We start from the raw sequence: 23879 nt of genomic DNA on the forward strand, positions 1-23879 counted from the left end.
TCCCCTCCATGGTCCCAGCCTCAGTTTCCGTGAGCGCCAGTCCGTTGCGCCTGTGTCTGTTCTTGGGTGCTGGCCTCTAGCTGCAACCCTCCTGGCGGATGTCGACCATCCAGAATCTCAGGAAGTCTTTGGTTAGAAGCTGGGAGCCTGTCTGCAGTTTGGTAGGGGTGCCTTCTCTGGGGCCGAGTTTGCCCCCCCTCCCCTCCCCCCTGCCTCCTGCCTCCGGAGGGGATGGGCCGGTCCGCCGCAGGCTAGCTGTTCTCTGGAATTGCTCAGTCCCTTTGTTCTGCGAATGGCCGGCTGTGTGTTCCGGCCGGTTAATTTTCTCTCTCTCTTGCTATCCCACAGTTTAAGTTGCTATCTCACGAAAGCTCTCTCCGACTGCTCTTAGGGCATTCGACCCGGTCCTTACCCTGAGCAATGCTGCCTGCTCCTCTCCCTTCCGCCCCCACTTGCTGGTGGCGGATGTGGGCGTCTGGGGTACTTTTCAGCTGGGAGTTGCTTTTAGGCATGTAATCTGTGGGTTTTATTTATTTTTTCTCCCAGTTAGGTTGCCCTCTGAGATTCGAAAACTTCCCCCAGACCCGCCAGTGCGAGGGTTTCCTGGTGTTTGGAAACTTCCTCTATTAAGACTCCCTTCCCGGGACTGGTCTCCGTCCCTAGCTCTTTTGTCTCTCTTTTTATCTTTTATATTTTGTCCTACCTCCTTTCGAAGACAATGGGCTGCTTTTCTGGGCACCTGATGTCCTCTGCTAGTGATCAGAAGTTGTTTTGTGAAGTTTGCTCAGCGTTCAATTGTTCTTTCCATGAATTTGTAGGGGAGAAAGTGGTCTCCCGGTCCTATTCCTCCGCCATCTTGGCTCCCCCCGCCCCCCTCTCTTTTCTCTTTGATCCTTATTTCTTCTTAGACATTTTCTTGATGGCTTTATCCCTCATCATACCTTTAGGCTTCATCTGTGTGCTGTATGTGTGTGTTAGTCACTCAGTCATGTCCGACTCTTTGCAATCCCATGGACCATACCCCGCCAGCCTCCTCTGTCCATGGAATTCTTCAGGCAAGAGTACTGGAGTAGGTAGTCATTCCCTTCTCCAGGGGATCTTCCTGATTCAGGGATTGAACCTGGGTCTCCTGTATTGCAGGTAGATTCTTTACCATGACACCAAAAAATGACATTGCCAATTCAGATCTCTCCTGGGATTCAGATAAACAGTTGGTTACTGGAAATCTACATTTGGATGAGAGGAGTTAGACCCAATGCGTTCCTCTTCAAGCTTTTTTCTTGCATTCTTTAGTTTGGTAAATAACGTTACATCTAGTCGTTTGCTTAAACCAAAGGCTTAAGAGACATTCTCAACTTCTCTCTTTCTTGCATCTCTGCATATTTAATCAAAACCACTTTCTGTTGAGTGTGCCTGCTCAGTATCTTGCTTAGCTTGTCTTCTCTCAGTTCTTATTGCCACTGCTACTATATTCTTTGCATCCATATTTTGAACAACTCCCTGCTAGTTTCCCTTCTCTGCTGTTGCTTGTTGCATGTTCTTCCTCTTGATTACAGGGGGGTGATCTTTTAAAAACAGAGCTCCTTAACATGGTTTACAAGACTCTTTCTAACCTGACTCTTTACCTCTGCATCCTGACCACTTTTACTTTATTCATATGGAATTACTTTTGGTCTGTCAAACACACCATGTATAATGTCTCTCACTTCTTGTTTCTAGATATTTCTGCCCATGCCATACTTTGGATAACTTTTAAAAAAGCAAAAACAAATTAAAAAGTTTTCTCTATGGCAACCAGTCAAGTAGCCCATAAAAACTAAAAACTCATAAGTAAAGTCACTACAAATGGGAATATTTGCAACCTAAACCTTTTCTTATCTCTGTGTACAGATAAGAAAAGGACCAAAAACCCAGAAGAAAAAAGGGAGCAGAGATCATGAATAGATGATTTTGTTTCATACTGTAGTAAAAGATGCTCAACTTCACTCGCAGTAGGAGAAATGCAAAATAAATCTGAGTTATAAGTTTTTACCTAATATATTGGCTGAAATACAAATATTTCCAAATATAAAGTTTAATGTTTCTATCCAGATATAGAGTTTAGTACTCTGTAGGTGGAATTGTGGGAAAAGAAGGTTTCTCATGTATTACTGGTAGGAAAGTAAATTGGTGTAAATTGCCCCCAGAGGACAATTTGCTGGTGTCCATTAATATACATACATATTGACGTGATGTACAATTGTAGTAGATAAAATATACCATCATATAATCAATCAGCAATTTTAATAGTATCTAGTTATTATAACAGTGATTTTATTATGTTATTAAATTTATATTATGAAATATGGTCATACTTACAGTATATGTACTTACTTATCATATGTATACTTCTATATGGGCTTCACCGGTGGTTCAGTGATAAAGAATCCACCTGCAAGGCAGGAGATGCAGGAGACACGGATTTGACCCCTGGGTCAGGAAGGTCCACTGGAGGAGGGTATGGCAACCCACTCCAGTGCTCTTGGACAGAGGAAACTGGCGGTCTACACTACATAGGGTCATAAAGAGTCAGACATGACTGAAGTGACTGAGCCACACACACAGACGTCTATATTTTGTGTGTTTATATATTTTATTGCTCTCACAGTTTCACGTTTGGGAATTTATCCTAAAGATATGCAAGCACATGTATTAGCTGACTTACCTATAAGCTTACTTATTGCAGTGTTTATAATAGCAAAAGGGAACCTAGATATCTATAAGTAAAGGATTGCTAAGAAAAAAGAAAAGAATGAAGATGTTTTCTATGAATTTATGTTGTAGAGATCTCCAGCAGAGATTTTATGTTGTTATATGAAAACATCAAAGTATGTAACAGCATGTCTAAAAAGTATATATACAGCGTGTGTATAAAATGCTATATTGTGTGTTAAAAAGGGGGAGAAATAGAAATATTTTTATAAAGGTTCCACAGGAAGGTAATAAAAGTGCTTATTCTTTGCGATGTTTCTGGGAAGTTTAAGAACAGGAATTGCAAGGAGACTATATACTGTATACTTTTTTGTATTTTTGAGTTTTGAACCATCTGAATATATTGTCTCTTAAAATTTTAAAATCTATAAGAGATCTTACAGAAAATGCTTTTTCTTTTGTTTTTCTCATTAGTAAGCTAAAAAAGCTGAGTGAAGACAGTTTGACTAAACAGCCTGAAGAAGTTTTTGATGTATTAGAGAAACTGGGAGAAGGGTAAGTACAAAAAATACAAAAGTAGCTTTTAGATAATGACAGAACAATTATAACATACCATGTAAGATTAGTTTTTCACTAGAGTATATTTGATTGAATTAAACAGTAAGTGTATAGAGGGAATGTATCAGTACCTGAACATAGCAGAGGTCATATATGACAAGCCCAAGCTAACATCATACTCCATAATGAAAAACCAAAAGTATAGGAGAACTTCCAAGGTAATAAAGGCATAAAACACAAAACAAATTAGATCAGTAAGAACAGGGAAAAGGAAATAGAGAAAACAAAAATATAAAATAGTAAGATAAATTTAAGTTAGAAGGAATAAAGTGAAATGTATTTTTCACTAAATGTCAGTTCTTCCATAGACAGACTGTTAGGGTCAATTAAAATGCAAAACTTAGCTATATGCTGTTTATAAGAGGCCTAATACAAAGGGTGGACATATAATGGTATTTCCTATTAGAGACATATTAGATAAGAAAGAGGTAACCACATCAAAAAGAAAGTGTGAATGGCAATGTTTATATCACATAAATTAAAGTTAAAAGATCGTAAGTGAGTAAAGAGGAGTTAATATTCAGATAAAGAATGAAGAGGGATATTAGGTAGTGATATGAAAGAGAACTCATAATGAAACAGTAAGACCCGGTGAGGTTGTGAATTGAGTTTGCATTGTAATTCAGCTTCTGGCAAGATTAGATTTTGGGTTTCAGAAGTCTCAGTCCTGGACGTATAAGAAATAAGATTTTTCTTCGAAGCATTCAGAAGTTTTCTGGATCTCTCAGTCTTGGCCTGGGCATTTAAGCCCTGAGCTTGTGAGGTTTGTTTTCTGACTTCTCCAGCCTAGTCAGGAGCAGCCACTCCATTCTGCAGTTTTTGTACTCTTATTTTCACTGTAACATTTGATTGATTCACGTACTTGATCTTCTAAAACTTTCCCTAGACTCCAGGAACTAAGGATAATAATTTAAATAATTATTCTGCCATCAGATACCTTAGTCTGTCAGTGTTCTGCTTGTCCCTTGCATTGAAGTCATTACTATCTTTAAATCTAAGAAAGAGCTAATCCAAGATTCCCATTTCTTAAGATTCTTTCCCTTGGAACCACTTCCTTCCCCCAAACTATTGGTAGCATCATGGTTAGGAAAAGAGAGGCTACTCTGTGAACCCCAGGTGTAAGAGTTCATTATGAAATTTGGAGCTCAGATGACTTGTGCAAAGGCCAGGGATGCAAAGGTTATGGACTCTGTCACTGAAGCTCAGAGAAGCTAGTGCTGAAGATCTCAGTTTGAAGCACTGAAGTGGTGTTTCTCTAAAGCTCACATGGGCTCTGCTGAAATCCATAAGAGTCGTTTAGATGCTCCCACCAGCTCTCTCAGTCTGCAGCAGCAGTGTGTGGTTATCAAGAAGCTCAGCAGGAAGCCACCGTATATCTGATATTCGGTCAGACATCTGCTGCAGCTGTATTTGAAAAGTGATGGTCTTTACTCAGCTTTTTGCCATTCAGATTTCATGAATGTTCTTCTTATTGTCAGACTGTTAAGTGGGATCCATTCAGGGAAGGGAAATCTGGGAAATGTGGATCCCAGTTTTCTTTTGTAGTGACAGGAAGACCTTAGAAGAGACTGATGGTGTTGCTTAATTGGTAATAGTTAATCTAGTTCTTGAGTCTAGACTAGCTTTTGAGGGGCTATATATATATATATACACCCACACGCATACACAAACACACATATTTATACACACACACACATATATGGCTTCAAAGGGGGAGATACAGATTTCCCTTGCTGTCTGAAAGTAGAGCATTCTTATGAAACCTTTATTAAGTTGAAACATAAAGCAAAGAAGGGCTTCCCTGGTGGTTCAAATAATAAAGAATCTGCCTGCAATGCAAGAGTCACAGGTTTGATCTATGGGTTGGGAAGATCCCCTGGAGAAAGGGAATGGCTACCCACTCCAGTATTTTTGCCTGGAGAATTCCATGGACAGAGGAGCTGAACCAGATGTATTACAACACATCTTGCTAACGGTTACACAAAATAAATTGTGAGATAAAGCACAGATCCTCTCAGACAAAGCTCAGAGATATGGTGGCTTGATGCTGAGATGCTGAGTGTAATTCTAGGAATGAGCTTGGCAGTGCCACTGTTGCTGCTCATGGTACTTTCTCCCTCTCTAATGGCTCCTGCAAAAATCAATGTTGAATGCTGTTTTTGTTTTCACCTTTTTTTGTAAAAGTGTAAATCCTCTTTAGATTTCATCTGGTTAGTGAAACAGGTGTTATTCCAGGCCTTTTGTAAAAATGAAGGGGCGTAAAGTGAATTTTTGAAAAGTGGGTTTACCTGTATATGTGCGTGTGTGTAAATTAGGACTATACACACACACACACACACACACACACACATACACACAAACCCATGGTGAAGGTTTCAGTTACTTGTAAGCAGCCTGGGCAGGAGTGGGACTCTGATATTTTGGGGATGATTTTGCTTAAGGTGAGATCAGCCGTTTCTCCTAACATGAGATTTTGGCTGTTTTTATTCTATATTCCATTCTTTTAACTTCCCTTTATATATCTTCTTAATGCTGCACTTGTTTGAGTTGACAAACCGTAAGTCTATTTCTTTCATTCATAAGAAACAGAGCAAATCTTTTTCTGTTAATTTGGTGATGTTAGTGAATTTTAAGTCTATAATTGAAGCATTAAAGCTAAGATATAATTCATTTTTAAAATTTATTTCATTTGATTTGTCACCATTGAGTAGTAGTTTAAATTAGAAAAGACTACATGTGAACACTCAGACTCTTTCTCTAATGGTTATGATGTTTGAAAGGAAAAAAATAAAGGAATGTCTTGGTTTCTTTTAGGTCTTATGGAAGTGTATTTAAAGCAATACATAAGGAATCTGGTCAAGTTGTGGCAATTAAACAAGTACCTGTTGAATCAGATCTTCAGGAAATAATCAAAGAAATTTCCATAATGCAGCAATGTGACAGGTATGAAGAGATTTTATTTCTTTATTTACCTTCATTTTGATAAATTTTGCTAGTTATGTACAATAAAATGTATTCTTTAGTCATCTTAGCTTTTTCTTCTGACTTCCCATCAGAAGTGAGACTTATCTTTCAAGAAAGATGAGAATAGCTTTGTTGGGTTGTCTTAGGACTTTTAGTTCTAAGCAGAAATGATTAGTTTGTCACCTTTAATCAAATATGTGGTGATAGAATATACTCAAGCACTTTTCTCATTTTCAGGGGAAATTTACAGGTGAAAATTAGCTTTTGATATTAGGGAGAAGTCATTTAACAGTCCTTTTGCTGTAATTTGTTTTAAATAATTAAAAATACTCCTGGAGGAGGTTGCCAATAGATGGGGAAAAAATGGAAACAGTGACAGACTGTTTTCCTGGACTCCAGAATCACTGTGGATGGTGACTGCATCCATGAAATTAAAAGATGCTTGCTTCTTGGAAGAAAAGCTATGACAAACCTACACAGTGAATTAAAAAGCAGAGACATCACTTTGCCAACAAAGGTCTGCATAGTCAAAGCTTTGGTTTTTCCAGTGGTCATGTATGGATATGAGAGTTGGACCATAAAAATGCTCAGTGCTGAAGAACTGATGCTTTTGAATTGTGGTGCTGGAGAAGACTCTTAAGAGGCCCTTCGACAGCAAGGAGATCAAACCAGTCAATCCTAAAGGAAACCAACCCTGAATATTCATTAGAAGGACTGATGCTGAAGCTGAAGCTCTGATACTTTGGCCTCCTGATGTGAAGAACTGACTCATTGGAAAGCACCCTGATGCTGCGAAAGATTGAAGGCAGGAGAAGAAGGGGATGACAGAGGATGAGATGGTTGGATAGCATCACTGACTCAAGGGACATGAGTTTGAGCTGACTCCGGGAGATAGTGAAAGACAGGGAAGCCTGGTGTGCTGCAGTCCATGGGGCCGCAAAGAGTCAGACACAACTGAGCAACTAAACAACAAAAATTAAAAGTCATGTTTTATGTAACTTTCATTTATTCAGCAAACATTTACTGGACATCCCTAGTGTGCCAGGTATTGTCACAGGATCTAGGAATACCAGGGAAACTAGACATTGGTTTTCTTCTTGAGGAGCTGGTAATCTAGTTGGGAAGACAGATACTTAAGTGAATAGCTGTAGTACAGTGCAGTCATTATACATGTGAGGAGATGTAAGAACAAGGATAGAGGGCACCTACCTCAGCTAGGAGTCAGGAGGTCTGGAGTGCTGAGGAAGTGTAAGTCTGGTGAAGAAATGGAGGGATGAGAGAATGTAGAGAATTAAAAGTAGAAAGGTGAAAAACAGCTCACTGTTATGTGCTGTTCTGATAGGGTTTAGAATTACTGGGGTGGAAAGTAAGAGACAGTGATTGGTCTGAAATGAGTTTGGTAGGTAAATGGAACTGACCATGAAGCTGACCTATTAAGTAGCCTGGCCTTTCCTAAGGGATGCAGAGTCTACAGTTAATCGAAGAGGAATTTATTGTTCTCCCTGTATAAAAGGTCTCGAGGTAGGGTTAGCCACCTAGCACGTAGTCTTTGTTCTCATGCTTATTTCCTCATAGTTACAAGAGGGCTGCTCCAGTCTTTTATCTACATTCCAGACGGGAGGAAGATGAGAAGCAGGAAAGGGCTTCCCCAGAAACCCTCAGCTTATATTTTATTCATCAGAATTGCATCACATGGTGACTTAGAGCTGGTGAACTTAAAGGAGTCTAGACACATTGTCACCTTTAATCAAATCATTGGGCCCTATTAGTAAGAGATGTATAGAAAACTTCCTTTTCTAAAGGTATATAAGCTCCATATATTATAAGCTCTTTGGTTAATGAAGTGACTGAATAATCATAGGGGAACTTTGTTGCTTGGGTCTGTTCAATTTTGCTCTTTATTGTGTGCTGTATATTTAGATCATATTATGTATTTTTCATGAAGGCCATGTAAAGTGGTTATAGAAAAAACATACATTCCTCAGTTCCCTGATCAAAATATATATTTGCAGAATTTTTCCAGACCTTGCTATTTATTTGATAACTTCATAAGAATGTGGGTCCCATAGTTTGATGTAGAGAAGGAAAGACTGGACATAGTGTAGTGCTGGGCCCTTCAGTTGCTTAACGTTTGCATGTAACTATGATTATTTTACTGTAATGATTAAAAATAGTTCAGTTTCTAGTGTTGTGCTTTAGAGATTTTAATCGAGTGTGGTCTAGGAAAAAGCAGTGTCTCAAATATTACCTATTAATACATCTCCTCCCCTAACCTTTGTGCATCTTGGTGCCTATCAGCTCTTGTTCAGATTTCTGCAGCAGCTTCCTGTGTTCACTTTGTCTTTCATTTTTACCTGCTCCAGCCTGTTTTCCCGCCTGAAGTTAGTCTTCTTTCTAAAATGCACACCTAACCAAGCCATTCCCTGTTTAAAACCCTTCAGTGGCTCTGCCTTGCTTGGCTGAACCCAGTCTCCTAAGGATGACCCCAGGGTCCTGCATCATCTGGTCAGTGCTTATGCTGCCTCTCTTTTGCCTGAGTTTTGCTTTTAAGCACCTGTTTACTTGCATTCTGTCACCCGACTTAAATTCTTTTGAGTTTGGGGTGGTGTCTTACTAAGTGCCCTTGGATCCTGCCACATAGTGGCTACTCAAGTACTGACCAGTATTAACTAATTCCCATCTCGATGACTCAACTGGACTATCCAGAAGCAACTTTATATTTAACATTCTAAAACCAAATTTTTAATTGTTGGAAGACAAACCATTCAGATCCCTATTTTGTTAATGACATCATCATCTAGTTAGTTTTTCAAAAACAGAACTCATCTGTTTCTTTTTCTTATACCCCTGTTGACACTAATATTTGTAGAGTCTCCTTCTGAAATGTCTTCACTGTCTTTATCCTTTCTTCATTCCTTGAGAGAAGGAACCATATTTCTTAGCACACATTATAGTACCTCGCACTGTACTTTTGTTCAATGAATGTGAATAAGTATGTATGGATAAGGAGAATGTGAAAGAGCATTGTAGGCTGAGGGAACCCTAGGGAAATTTGATATTTGTTCTTGTTATGTACTTTAAACTACTAACTGGAAAAAAAAAGGTAATGAATTAAAGGGGTAGAAAGTGTTAGTTGCTCAGTGTCTGACTCTTTTCAACCCCGCACCAGGCTTCTCTGTCCTTAGGATTTCTCAGGCAAGAATACTGGAGCAGGTTGCCAATCTTTTCTCCAGGGGAGCTTCCCAACCCAAGGGTTGAACCCGGGTCTGCTGCATTGCAGTTGAATTCTTTAACATCTGAGCCACTAGTGAAGCCCGAAGGGGTAGAAAATGTAAACAAATTCTAGAAATTTTGTACCACTTTATAGCAGAACGCCTTGCACATAGTAAGTACTTGTCAAAGGATTTGTTGAATGAAATGGTGAAACATATATTGATATTAGCTTGATGCAAACGTAATTGCAGTTTTGGAATGTGAATTTTAAGTAATTGTAACTAGGCTTAAACACATTTGTTGATCAAAATAGAAACCATTACAATCAACACATTTTTGCCAATGAGAAATAAGTTTGTTTATTCCTGTAGCATAAAAATTCATGCTTTGGGATTTGCGGAACTCTTGGAAAGCATTTTCTGTCTCCTGCTGATGGTGGAAGCATTCATTTTCCTGGCAAAAAGTTGTTGGGAGACGTTTCAAGAAGTGATAGTCAGTTGTCTGAGAGTTCAGGTGAATATGATGGATGAGGCAAAGTTTTGTAACCCAATTCGTTCAACTTTTGACATGTTGGTTGTGCAGTGTGTGGTCTAGTGGTGTTGTGGAGAACAATTGGGCCCTTTCTGTTGAGCAGTGATGGCGGCAGGTGTGGCAGTTTGCTGTGCCTTGCATTGATTTACTGAGCATACTTCTCAGATATAATGGTGTTGCTGGGATTCAGAAAGCTGTCGTGGATCAATTGGGCAGCTGACCACCAAATAGTGACCATGATCTTTTTTTGATGCAAGTTTGGCTCTGGAAAGTGCTTTGGAGCTTCTTCTTGGTCCCACCACTGAGCTGGTTGTTGCATAAGATCCGCTTTCGTTGCAGGTCACAATCTGATTGAAAAATGGTTTGTCGTTGTTACACAGAATAAGAGAAGACAGCACTTCAGAACGACAATTTGTTTGATTTTCAGTCAGTTCAGGAGGTACCCACTTACCAAGTTTTTTCACATTTCTTATTTGCCTCAAATGCCAAACGACCGTAGAATGATTGACATTGAGTTCTTTGGCAACTTCTCGTGTAGTTGTAAGAGGGTCAGCTTAGATGGTCCTCTCGGTTGGTCTTTGTCAACTTCAGATGACCAGCTACTGCACTCCTCATCTTCAAGGCTCTCATCTCCTTTGCAAAACTTCTTGAACCACTCCTGCATGGTACATTCGTTAGCAGTCCCTGGGCCAAATGCATTGCTGGTGTTGTGAGTTGTCTCTGCTGCTTTACAACCCATTTTGAACTTGAATAAGAAAATTACTCCAATTTGCTTTTTGTCTAACATTTCCATAGTCTAAAATAAATATAAAATAAGCAGCAAGTAATGTCATTTTGTCATTTTCGAGATTGCATCCAAGTATTGTATTTTGGACTCTTTTGTTGACTATGATGGCTACTTCATTTCTTCTAAAGGATTTTTTCCCACAGTAGTAGATATAATGGTCATCTGAGTTCAATTCACCCATTCCAGTCCATTTTAGTTCGCTGATTCCTAGAATGTCGACATTTACTCTTGCCATCTCCTGTTTGACCACTTTCAATTTGCTTTGATTCATGGACCTAACATTCCAGGTTCCTATGCAGAATTGTTCTTTACAGCATCGGACTTTACTTCCATCACCAGTCACATCCACAGCTGGGTGTTGTTTTTGCTTTGTCTTTGTCTCTTTGTTCTTTCTGGAGTTATTTCTTCACTGATCTCCAGTAGCACATTGGGCACTTACCAACCTGGGGAGTTCATCTTTCAGTGTCGTATCTTTTTGCCTTTTCACACTGTTCATGGGGTTCTCAAGGCAAGAATACTGAAGTGGTTTGCCATTCCCTTCTCCAGTGGGCCACATTTTGTTAGAACTCTCCACCATGACCCATCCGTCTTGGGTGGCCCTACATGGCATGGCTCATAGTTTCATTGAGTTAGACAAGGCTGTGGTCCATGTGATCATTGGTTAGTTTCCTGTGATGGTGGTTTTCAGTCTGTCTGCCCTCTGTTGGAGACGGGTAAGAGGCTTATGGAAGCTTCCTGATGGGAGAGACTGACTGAGGGGGAAATTGGGTCTTGTTCTGATGCACGGGGCCATGTTCAGTACATCTTTAATCCAGTTTTCTGTTGATGTGTGGGGCTGTGTTCCCTCCCTGTTATTTACCTGGGGCCAAACTATGGTGGAGGTAATGAAGATAATGGCGACCTCCATCAAAAGGTCCCATGCATACACTGCTGCAATCAGTACCCCCAGCCCTGCAGCAGGCCATGGCCAACCCACGCCTCCGCTGGAGACTCCTGGACACTTATGGGCAAGTCTGGGTCAGTCTCTTGTGGGGTCACTGCTCCTTTCTCCTGGGGGCCAGTGTGCACAAGTTTCTGTTTGTGCCTGCCAAGAGTTTGTTTCCCAGTCCTGTGTAAGTTCTGGCAGCTCTATGGTGGGGTGAACGGCGACCTCCTCCAAGAGGGCTTTTGCCACACCCAGGTCTGCTGCACCCGGAGAATGACAGAATGGTCTCTGTTCGCTTCCAAGGCAAAGCATTCAATATCACAGTAATCCAAGTCTATGTCCCAACCAGTAATGCTGAAGAAGCTGAAGTTGAATGGTTCTATGAAGACCTACAAGACCTTCTAGAACTAACACCCAAAAAAGAAATCCTCTTCATTATAGGGAACTGGAATGCAAAAGAGGAAGTCAAGAGATATCTGGAGTAACAGGCAAATTTGGTCTTGGAATACAGAATGAGGCAGGACAAAATCTAATAGAGTTTTGCCAAGAGAACGCGCTGGTCATTGCAAACACCCTCTTCCAACAACACAAGAAAAGACTCTACACATGGACATCACCAGATGGTCAATACCGAAATCAGATTCTTTGCAGCCAAAGATGGAGAAGTTCTATACAGTCAGCAAAAACAAGACTGGGAGCTGACTGTGGCACAGACCATGAACTCCTTATTGCCAAATTCAGACTTAAATTGAAGAAAGTAGGGAAAACCACTAGACCATTCAGGTATGACCTAAATTAAATCCCTTATGATTATACAGTGGAAGTCAGAAATAGATTCACGGGATTAGATCTGATAGACAGGGTGCCTGGAGAACTATGGACGGAGGTTCATGGCATTGTACAGGAGGCAGGGATCAAGACCATCCCCAAGGAAAAGAAATGCAAAAAAGACAAAATGGTTGTCTGAGGACGCCTTACAAATAGTTGTGAATAGAAGAGAAGTGAAAGGCAAAGGAGAAAAAGAAAGATATACCCATTTGAATGCAGAGTTCCAAAGAAGAGCAAGAAGAGATAAGAAAGCCTTCCTCAGTGATCAGTGCAAAGAAATAGAGGACAACAATAGAATGGGAAAGACTAGACATCTCTTCAAGAAAATTAGAGATACCAAGGGAACATTTCATGCAAAGATGGGCACCATAAAGGACAGAAATGGTATGGACCCAACAGAAGCAGAAGCTATTAAGAAGAGATGGCAAGAATACACAGAAGAACTCTACAAAAAAGATCTTCATGAACCATATAATCACAATGATGTGATTACCAACCTAGAGCCAGACATCCTGGAATGCGAAGTCAAGTGGGCCTTAGGGAAGCATCACTACAAACAAAGCTAGTGGAGGTGATGGAATTCCAGTTGAACTCTTTCAAATCCTAAAAGTTGATGCTGTGAAAGTGCTGCATTCAATATGCCAGCAAATCTGGAAAACTCAGCAGTGGCCACAGGACTGGAAAAGGTCAGTTTTCATTCCAATCCCAAGGAAAGGCAATGCCAAAGAATTCTCAAACTATCACACAATTGTACTCATTCCACACGCTAGCAAAGTAATGTTCAAAATTCTCCAAGCCAGTCTTCAACAGTATGTGAACCGTGAACTTCCAGAGGTTCAAGCTGGATTTAGAAAAGGCAGAGGAACCAGATATCAAATTGCCAGCATCTGTTGGATCATCGAAAAAGCAAGAGAGTTCCAGAAAAACAGCTACTTCTGCTTTATTGACTATGCCAATGCCTTTGACTGTGTGGACCACAACAAACTCTGGAAAATTCTTAAAGACATGGGACTACTAGACCACCTGACCTGCCTCTTGAGAAATCTGTATGCAGGTCAAGAAGCAACAGTTAGAACTGCGCCTGAAACAATAGACTGGTTCCAAATAGGGAAAGGAGTACGTCAAGGCTGATATTGTCACCCTGCTTGTTTCACATATATGCAGAGTACATCATGAGAAACACTAGGTTGCATGAAGCTGGAATCAAGATTGCTGGGAGAAATATCAATAACCTCAGATATGCAGATGACACCACCCTTATGGCAGAAAGCGAAGAAAAACGAAAGAGCCTCTTGATGAAAGTGAAAGAGGAGAGCGAAAAGGTTGGCTTAAAACTCAGCATTCAGAAAACTAAGATCATGGCATCTGGTCCCATCACTTCATGGCAACTAGATGGGGAAACAGTGGAAACAGTGGCTGGCTTTATTTTTTGGGACTCCAAAAACACTGCAGGTGGTGACTGTAGCCATGAAATTAAAAGACACTTACTCCTTGGAAGAAGAGTTGTAACCAACCTAGATGGCATATTAAAAAGCAGTGACATTACTTTGCCAACAAAGGTCCGTCTAATCAAAGCTATGGTTTTTCCAGTAGTCATGTATGGATGTGAGAGTTGGACTATAAAGAAAGCTGAGCGCTAAAGAATTGATGCTTTTGAACTGTGGTGTTGGAGAAGACTCTTGAGAGTCCCTTGGACTGCAAGGAGATCCAACCAATCCATCCTAAAGGAAATCAGTCCTGAATATTCATTGGAAGCACTGATGTTGAAGCTCAGACTCCAGTACTTTGGCCACCTCATGTGAAGAGTTGACTCATTGGAAAAGACCCTGATGCTGGGAAAGATTGAAGGCAGGAGGAGTAGGTGATGACAGAGGATGAGATGGCTGGATGGAATCACCCACTCAGTGGACATGAGTTTGAGTAAACTCTGGGAGTTGGCGATGGACAGGGAGGCCTGGCGTTCTGCAGTCCATGGGGTAACAAAGAGTTGGACATGACTGAGCGACTGAACTGAACTGAACTGAATAAGTCATTGAGCTTCTCTGATGGTTCAGAGAGTAAAGCATCTGCCTGCAATGCAGGAGACCCGGGTTTGATCCCTGGGTTGGGAAGATCCCCTAGGGAAGGAAATGGCAATCCTCTCCAGTATTCTTGCCTGGAGAATCCCATGGATGGAGGAGCCTGGTAGGCTACACTCGACAGGGTCTCCAAGAGTTGGACACGACTGAGCAACTTCACTTTCATAAGTCATTAGCAACAAAGAAAAGAAACAAAGTGAGAAATGCACATTAAAATAATGTATAACATAATCACATTTTTTAAAGATTGTATTCCAGTATGAAATAGCAAAGTTCAACAATGTAAAATCACAGTTACTTTTGAACCAACCTAATAAAAGTGGATTCCATCTTCTAGATATCAGTTTTACATTCATATTGAACATATAAAATAGTGAAGGGGCAAAAAAGTTGGTTAGTTAAAGGATCATGAGAAACGCTGGGCTGGAAGAAGCACAAGCTGGAATTAAGATTGCCGGGAGAAATATCAATAACCTCAGATATGCAGATGACACCACTCTTATGGCAAAAAGTGAAGAGGAACTAAAAAGCCTCTTGATGAAAGTGAAAGAGGAGAGTGAAAAAGTTGGTTTAAAGCTCAACATTCAGAAAACTAAGATCATGGCATCTGGTCCCATCATCTCATGGGAAATAGATGGGGAGACAGTGGAAACAGTGTCAGACTTTATTTTTTTGGGCTCCAAAATCACTGCAGATGGTGACTGCAGCCATGAAATTAAAAGACGCTTACTCCTTGGAAGGAAAGTTATGACCAACCTAGATAGCACATTAAAAAGCAGAGACATTACTTTGCCAATAAAGGTCTATCTAGTCAAGGCTATGGTTTTTCCAGTGGTCATGTATGGATGTGAGAGTTGGACTGTGAAGAAAGCTGAGCGCCGAAAAATTGGTGCTTTTGAACTGTGGTGTTGGAGAAGACTCTTGAGAGTCCCTTGGACTGCAAGGAGATCCAACCAGTCCATCCTGAAGGAGATCAGTCCTGGGTGTTCATTGGAAGGACTGATGCTGACGCTGAAACTCCAATACTTTGGCCACCTCATGTGAAGAGTTGACTCATTGGAAAAGACCCTGATGCTGGGAGGGATTGGGGGCAGGAGGAGAAGGGGACGACAGAGGATGAGATGGCTGGATGGCATCACCGACTCGATGGGCATGAGTTTGAGTAAACTCCAGGAGTTTGTGATGGACAGGGAGGCCTGGCGTGCTGCGATTCATGGGGTCGCAAAGAGTCAGACACGACTCAGCGACTGAACTGAACTGAAAAGTGCTAAAAGATAAGGTGAGTGAAAAACTGGGAAATGGCAGAAGCAAGCATTACATTTTAGCTACTAATTACTTAGTGTTAATGCAGATGTGTTTTTGAGAATAGGTGTAAAAATGATTTGGACGAAACAGTATAAATTGAAAAATGCCCACATAAAATAGTAGAATTTCAGCTAGAGAAAATGAGATTTGTATTTTTGAAACTGCTATATTTTCTTAAGTCTATACAGCTGTTTGGTTATTTTGCAAATTGTCTTTTGCTTTCTACACTGTAAAAAGAGACCGGAGGACGTTTTAAATTTTTTGTTCATTTTAGTGCATACTCAACACGTATTCAATACAGCTTTTTGGCATAAATATTTGGGGGAACCCATCTGCATTGTTTATGGTTGAAGCTTTTGTCTAGTCCAGCGCTTGACACAGAATAGGTATTTAGTAAGTATTTGTTGAATGTGTAAATCATCGAATGTTGGTGCTTGACTAAACCTCTGTAGGTGTATTTTTGAGTTTTTCCAATGTACTCTTCTCTAAGGATGTTCTTCTAGGGGTGTTTTCCTCAAACAGTGAAGAATCAAGCAGAGTAAGAAATTTAGCTCTTACTTTTATCTTCTTCTCTATATTGGCGCTCATTCTAAAATTTTATTTAAGGTTCTGGTGCTAAAGCATAATAAAGAAGTATTTTACAGGTACAGATAATGAGATCTAGAGATTTTACATGGATTGTCCTAGATCACAGCTAATGACTAGGATGATATGAGGAGCCGTATTTGCTGACTGCAGGGGCATTGCTGAAGAAAGCAATATCTATACAAAGATTCCAACAGTTCAAAGTAAAGTACTGACTCTCAAGGCAAGGCTAGAGATGGAGGCAAGAGCTGGTCAGCAGTTCTTTTGAATACCATGTGCCCAAGTAACATGCATACAAGGGAACCACAAACCTCTACACTCGTGGTACTTAACTCTCTTAGCAAAGGAACTTCTCATATCTAAACCAGGAGAAATGTGTTGTTAACACATGCATTAGGGCACACAATTATTCACCTGATTTATTCTATATATACGTTGTTGTTGTTGTTTAGTCGCTAAGTCGTATCTGACTCTCTGCAACCCCATGGACTGTAGTTCACCAAGCTCCTCTGTCCAGGGAATTTTCCAGGCAAGAATACTGCAGTGGGTTACCCTTTCCTCCTCCAGGGGATCTTCCTGTCCCAGGGATCAAACCTGCATCTCCTGCATTGGCAGGCAGATTCTTTACCACTGACCACTGGGGAAGCCCTTCTACGTAAATGTATACATTTATATAAAATCCAAATTCAGCATATATATTAGGTAAATAAATTTATTCACCTAATATATATTGAGTGCCTACTCCTGAGGGCAGCCCTTCTGTGCTGTGCATGAGGGGTATAACAATGAATGAACCAGACTTTGGATGGACTTTCACTCATATGGACTAGGCAGATGAATGGACAGGCTGTTTCAATATAGTGTGATAAGAGCTGTGATGGGGTAAACAGAGAACATATTGTATTGAAAGAATACAGTACATACTGTATTGTACTGGAAGACATGTAAGGCCTCGCTATTGGAAATTCAGGGGAAAAGGATGACTTGATTTACTGGGCAAAGAGAGAGAGGTGATCCATGTGGTAGAAATAGTGAGTTTCTAGCTTGTCTGCTCAGAGTCTTCTTCCAGAGCAGCTCCTGTCCCATCTGTTCTGTTTGCTGATGCTTCTGGGTGAGATTGTGTTTGAACAGTGTTGCTGATTAAAAAAAAAAAATGACACTCACCATATTGAAGGATTTGTGACTAACTTTGGCAGTTTTTACCAGCTCATGTATATGTATTCATTTTTTGAGTGGGCCAAAAAACCAGTTGCTATGGTTTAGATTTATTTTGGAAAAAATTCCGTTTTCATAGGAGAGCATTCACATTGCCTTTGTGAAAACACTGTATTACCCCTATTAATTTAGAACACTGTGAAGATTGTAGAAGGGTGTTGATGAAACTTATGCAATGAAAAATAGTCATTTCTTTAGTATTTTAATTATCACATGCTCATAATGGGAACATTAAAAGTATACCTTAGAAAATATTTGCAAAAGACTTATCTGATAAAGGATTGTTATCCAAAATATACGAAGAATTTAAAAAACTCAACATGCAAATAGCTCAATTAAAAAATGAACCAAAGGCCTTAATCGACATCTCACCAGACAAGATATACAGATAGCAAATAAAGATATGAAAAGATGCCCCACATTCTATGTCATCAAAGAAATACAAATTAAAATGAGATACTACTATACACCTGTTGCACTGCCCCAAATCCAGAAGACTGACAGCACCAAAAGCTGGTGAGATTGTGGAGCTAAAGGAACTTCTTTTCTTTGCTGGTCGGAATGCAAAATCATATTGCCTGTTTAGAAGTCAGTTTGACAGTTTTATTCTGAAACTAAACATTCTTTTAACCATATTATCCAGCAGTCTTGCTCCTTTGAACCAACCAAGATGTCCTTCAGTAAGCAGATGGGTAATCTGTGGTATATATCCAGACAATGGAATATTATTCAGTTGCACTAGTGGTAAAGAGCCCGCCTGCCAATGTAGGAGACATAAGAGACGTGGGTTTGATCCCTGGGTCAGGAAGATCACCTGGAGGAAAGCATGGCAACTCACTCCAGTATTTTGCCTGGAGGTTACAGTCCATGGGGTTGCAAAGAGTTGGGCATGACTGAAGTGACTTAGCACATACAAAAGGAAATGAGCTATCAAGCCATGAAGATACATAGAGGAAGTGTGGGTATTACTGGTGAAAGAGGAGGATCTGAAAAGGCTACATATTGTATGATTTCAACCATATGACAGCCAGGCAGAAAAATCTTATAGAGACAGTAAAAACATCGGTGGTTGCCTGGGGTTAGGATGGTGGAGGGAGGGAATGCTTAAGTGGAGCTGTGAAATTACTCTGTATGGTGCTATAATGGTGTATACAGTTGAAACCCAAAGAATGTACAACACCATGAGTGAGTCCTAATGTAAAGTATGGACTTTGGTTGACAGTGATGTGTGTCAATATAGGTTTTTCGGTTGTAACAAATGTCCCACTCTGGTAGGGGATGTTGATAATGGGAAAGCTATACATGTTGGGGAGGGGGGCAGGCAGTATATAAGAAATCTCTTTACATTTCACTCAGTTTTGTTGTGACTGTAATCTAAACCTGTTATTAAAAAAAATACCTTTAACAAAACATGATTTTCTTCAATTAAGTTGAAATTCAAGTTAACATACAAATTTAATTACCTTTTAGACAGGAAAAGTTAACATTTGAATCTCTGTAAGAAGCTTAAATATAATGAATGATTCAGTCCAAACATAATAGTGTGTACCACAAGTAGTGTCTGTGTAAGGAACAAATAGGTAAGGAAAGTTTTCTATTCTCTTCCCCCTCTGGTTTTTCTTGTTTCTTTCCCCCTCACTTTTTTTTTTTTTTAAAACACTACTTCTATTTTGAGTTGTGATAACAGAGGAAGACCTTTAGGACAAGAATTTGGGGGTTTATGAAATGGAAACAGAGGAGTGGCAAGGATTGATACATTAGGCATGAGATGAGAGGAAGCCAAGAAAGCAAAAAGAAAAAAGCATGCTGTGTCGTTTCATTGGGCTGAAAGTGTTAAATAGGGGAAAGGAAGTGAATGGGCCGGGAGAGTGAGAGGTACGGGGATGGCACTGGAAGAAGGAGTAGACTGCCTCCTGAGTTTCCCCCAGTTATCAAGGCATCGCGTTTCACTTTTGCTTCCCGGTGTGTACTGTAATTTCACTTGTGTCTTCCTTGTCCCTCCACCCACTGGAATTTTCAAAGTCATATTTAACTGTTGTATTTGACCATGCCAAGAATACACAGAATTGCTGGGTTCTCATATGTCCTATAAGTCCATAAGGTGGCTTAGTCAAGATTCTTAGGCATTATGGCCGAACTAAAACTTTGTATGTTGCTTAAAATTATAAGTAGCACTGAGCTAGTGTTTTGAAGGAAGCTCTCTTTGCTTCCTCTCCAGCCTTTAATAATCAGTGTGTGGTTTGAAAAAAAGACGTCAGTATATCTAAATAATTGTACAGTTAGCTCACTTGCCCACAGCTTTGACTCTGTCACCTTTGACCCCTGGCAGTCTTGCACTGGATATCCTCCTTCAGTGCTATTTGATTGTATTATTTTCTTGCATAAACTCTTCATGGGTTCCCCATTGCCTGGACTGCCTTTTCTTGTTTGTCACTAACCTAAAGTCTACCTGTTTTTCTCCCTAGCATCTGCCACAGGACTCTATATGTTGTTCAGTGAATGTTTGTTGATTATGTTTAAAATGGTAATGAATGAATGATGAATGAATGACATTTATGTCTATGGAAACAGACTGAGTTAAAGTCCCAGGTCTTGAACTCTCTGAGCTGATTTTGTGTCTGTGTTTGTAATTTTTCAAAGTGTTGGCTTGAAGTTTTAATCTTTTAATTTGTCAATCTTAAATTTATACTTAGTGTGCAGCTGAAAGGAAACACAGTGGGTAAAACGCAGTAGAAACCTTGCTTATTGTCTTCTAACTTGCCAGTGTACATCATCATCAAATTGGTGTTGTGTATCTGTGGTGACCTAAGTGGGAAGCAAATCCATAAAAGAGGGGATATATGTATATGTGTAGATGACCCACTGATGGATAGCAGAAACTGGTACAACATTGTTATTGTTGTTTAGTTGTGACTCTTTTGTGACCCCATGGACTGTAACCCACCAGGCTCCTGTGTCCATGGGATTTCCAAGGCAAGAACACTGGAGTGGGTTGTGATTTCCTTCTCCAACACAACACTGTAAAACAGCTATAATCCAATAAGATAAGGAATTGCATTGAGTGGACCTTGAAAATCTTTCTTTAATTTGTTTTCTATTTCTTCTACTCTCTCTCAAAGCCACCATCTGTTTTTTAAAATGTAGGTTTTATTATTATTCAGTTATGATGAGACTAGCATATCCGGAGATAGATTGTTGTACACACAGATCCGAGAAGGATGGGGTGAGAGAGGGAGGACCCATGGGGGGAAACACCAGGGTCAGTCAGGAGGCAGATGGTGAGAGAGGGAAATGTGGGCAAGAGCCTTTACTGTGGTTTCTGTGGGAAGGAATGGGTCAACTGAGTAAACAGTTTTATTATTATTCAGTTGCTAAGTCGTGTCCGACTCTTTGTGACCCCATGGACTGCGGCACACCAGACTTTCCTGTTTTTCATCATCTCCCAGAGTTTGCTCAGGCTCCTGTCCTTTGAATTGGTGATGGCCATCCAACCATCTCATCCTCTGTCGTCCCCTTATTCTCCTGCCCTCAATCTTTCCCAGCATCAGGGTGTTTTCCAGTGAGTCAGCTCTTCACATTGGGTGGCTAAAGTATTGGAGCTTCAGCTTCAGCATCAATGTTTCCAATGAATATTCAGGGTTGGTTTCCTTTAGGATGGACTGGTTTGATCTCCTTGCTGTCCAAGGGACTCTCAAGAGTCTTCTCCAGCTGCACAGTTCAAAAGCATCTATTCTTCAGCTGTCATTCTTCTTTATGGTCCAGCTCTCACATCCATACATGACTACTGGAAAAACCATAGCTTTGACTATATGGATCTTTGTTAGCAAAGTGACGTCTCCGCTTTTTAATATGCGTCTAGGTTTGTCATAGCTTTTCTTGCAAAGATCAAGTGTTTTTTAATTTCACAGCTGCAGTCACTGTCTGTAGTGATTTTGGAGCCCAAGGAAATAGAGTCTGTCTTTGTTTCCAGTTTTTCTTCATCTGTTTGTCATGAAGTGATGGGACCAGATGCCATGATCTTAGTTTTTTGAGTGTTGAGTTTTAAGCCAGCTTTTTCACTCTCTTCTTTGACCTTCATCAACAGGCTCTTTAGTTCCTCTTCTCTTTCTGCTGTTAGAGTCCTATCATCTGCATGACTGAGGTTGTTGATATTTCTCCTGGCAATCTTGATTCCAGGTTGTGATTCATACAGCCTGGCATTTCCCATGATGTACTCCGCATATAAGTTAAATAAGCAGGGTGACAATATACAGCCTTGACGTACTCCTTTCCCAACTTTGAGCTAGTCTGTTGTCCCATGTCTGGTTCTAACTGTTGCTTCTTGTCCTGCACACAGATTTCTCAGGAGGCGGGCCAGGTGATCTGGTTGTGATCCACACAATCAAAGGCTTTAATATAGTCAGGGAAGCAGAAATAGATGCTTTTCTGGAATCCCCTTGCTTTTTCTAAGATCCATAGGATGTCGGCAATTTGCTCTCTGGTTCCTCTGCGTTTTGTAAATCCATCTTGTGCATCCAGAAGTTCTCGGTTCACATAGTGTTGAAGCCTAGCTTGAAGGGTTTTGAGCATAATCTGGCTAGCATGTGAAATGCTAGCTTTGTTGTTAAAAGCTCACCCATGTCTACTTTCAAAGTTTTTCATATATTCCAGTGCTTCCCAAGACAGGGGCTACCATGGAAAGTGTGTGAAAGTCACTCAGTCATGTCTGACTCTTTGCAACCCCATGAACTATATACAGTCCATGGAATTCTCCAGACCAGAATACTGGAGTGGGTAGACATTCCCTTCTCTAGGGGATCTTCCCAATCCAGGGATTGAACCCAGGTCTCCTGCATTGCAGGCAGATTCTTTACCAGCTGAGCTACCAGGGAAGCCCTCATTTTACTTATAAGTGAGCAGTTATGGAGGATCAAGGGCTCAGACTCTCCTCTAGCAGCTTCCTTTGCACTATTCCATTCTTGCACATGAACTAGGAACAATTTTACTAGCAGAAATAATGAATGCAAAATAAAATCTCATCCAGTTTGTCTCATAGCAGTCCTTTTCTTACTGCAATTAGTAATCATATTTATTTGTCGGTTTGCTTCTGGATACCTGAGTATCCCAGGCTACTTTGTGCCATAGGAGAGGCAGAATTGTGTCTGGTTTATGTGGTCTAATGCTTGGCTTGAGTTGAAGGTCAGTGAATGAATGTTGAGATAAATGATAGAAACTGTATTTGAGCATGTGTCCTTAAGGTGGCTGTTTCTATCTGCTTAAATATTTTTTCTGGGCCAATTTTAAATGATACAGAATTGTTGGATTTTGGTCCATCTAACTGACCGTGTATTAGAATGGGCCACGTGAAGAGAATTTTGCCTTTCCCCAAAGGTGTTGCCTTGACTCATCCTCAAGAGATGGAATTGCCCTTTTAGGTTTCTGCCCAGTTTAGAATCTCTGATTTTTGTAGGAGCTGTCAAACCTACCCTTGGAGTTGCTGATTTCTTAGTGTAGATTGCAAGATAAAATACATATTTTCTGTGTGCTTTTCAGTGAACATAATCTTGAATGCATGGCTAATTTAACACTTCTAAAGATTTTGAATAAGAAAATTAATATTTAAAGAAGTTCTCAGAAGGATACACCATCTATCTTCCGGAGTGAAGCTTGACTGTGGGTGTCTATCAGTCACCTGTAGAGGTTTTAAGAGCCGTATTTAGTTAGAAGCTCTAAGGTGAGGGGCCTGGGTCACAGGTGACTCTGGTGTGTAGCCAGATATAAGAGCAGCACATCCTATGGACGTCTCTCCACAGGCAGTCACACCCCAAGGAAGCGTATGTCAGGAATGCTTTTTTATGTTTCCCATCAGTTACAGTTCTGGTTCTATAGTTTAGATTCATTTATAAAGAAGTACTTTTAAATGCTTTAGTGAATATTTATGAACTCTTGGTAGTACTTTCCAGTCCCTCCACCTAGCAAAGTTGAGTGTTGTCTGCAAATTTAAGCTGTGAGATGGGGAGTAATGAGAGATGTGGGTAGAGGGGTAGACTTGGAAAGGTTGTGTATGTGATGTGAGGCTGTTCTTTTTCCCTTTGGTAATGGAGTATCATTGGAGATTTTTTAAAATCAGGAAGGCAACATGATTAGCTTTTATTTTGTT

General features: G+C 40.3%; 1 protein-coding gene across 1 annotated transcript in view; it reads left to right on the forward strand.

Annotated features, from left to right (window-relative positions):
• STK3 (serine/threonine kinase 3) overlaps nt 1-23879 on the forward strand; it is a 296567-nt gene that overhangs the window by 40443 nt on the left and 232245 nt on the right. Inside the window, exons 2-3 of the mRNA XM_043879157.1 lie at nt 3166-3246; nt 6124-6252. Coding sequence (XP_043735092.1) covers nt 3166-3246; nt 6124-6252 — 210 coding nt within the window. The remainder of the gene's footprint in view (nt 1-3165; nt 3247-6123; nt 6253-23879) is intronic.

The sequence above is a fragment of the Cervus elaphus genome, chromosome 21 (genome assembly GCF_910594005.1).
Source record: "Cervus elaphus chromosome 21, mCerEla1.1, whole genome shotgun sequence".
Classification (NCBI taxonomy): Eukaryota; Metazoa; Chordata; class Mammalia; order Artiodactyla; family Cervidae; genus Cervus; species Cervus elaphus.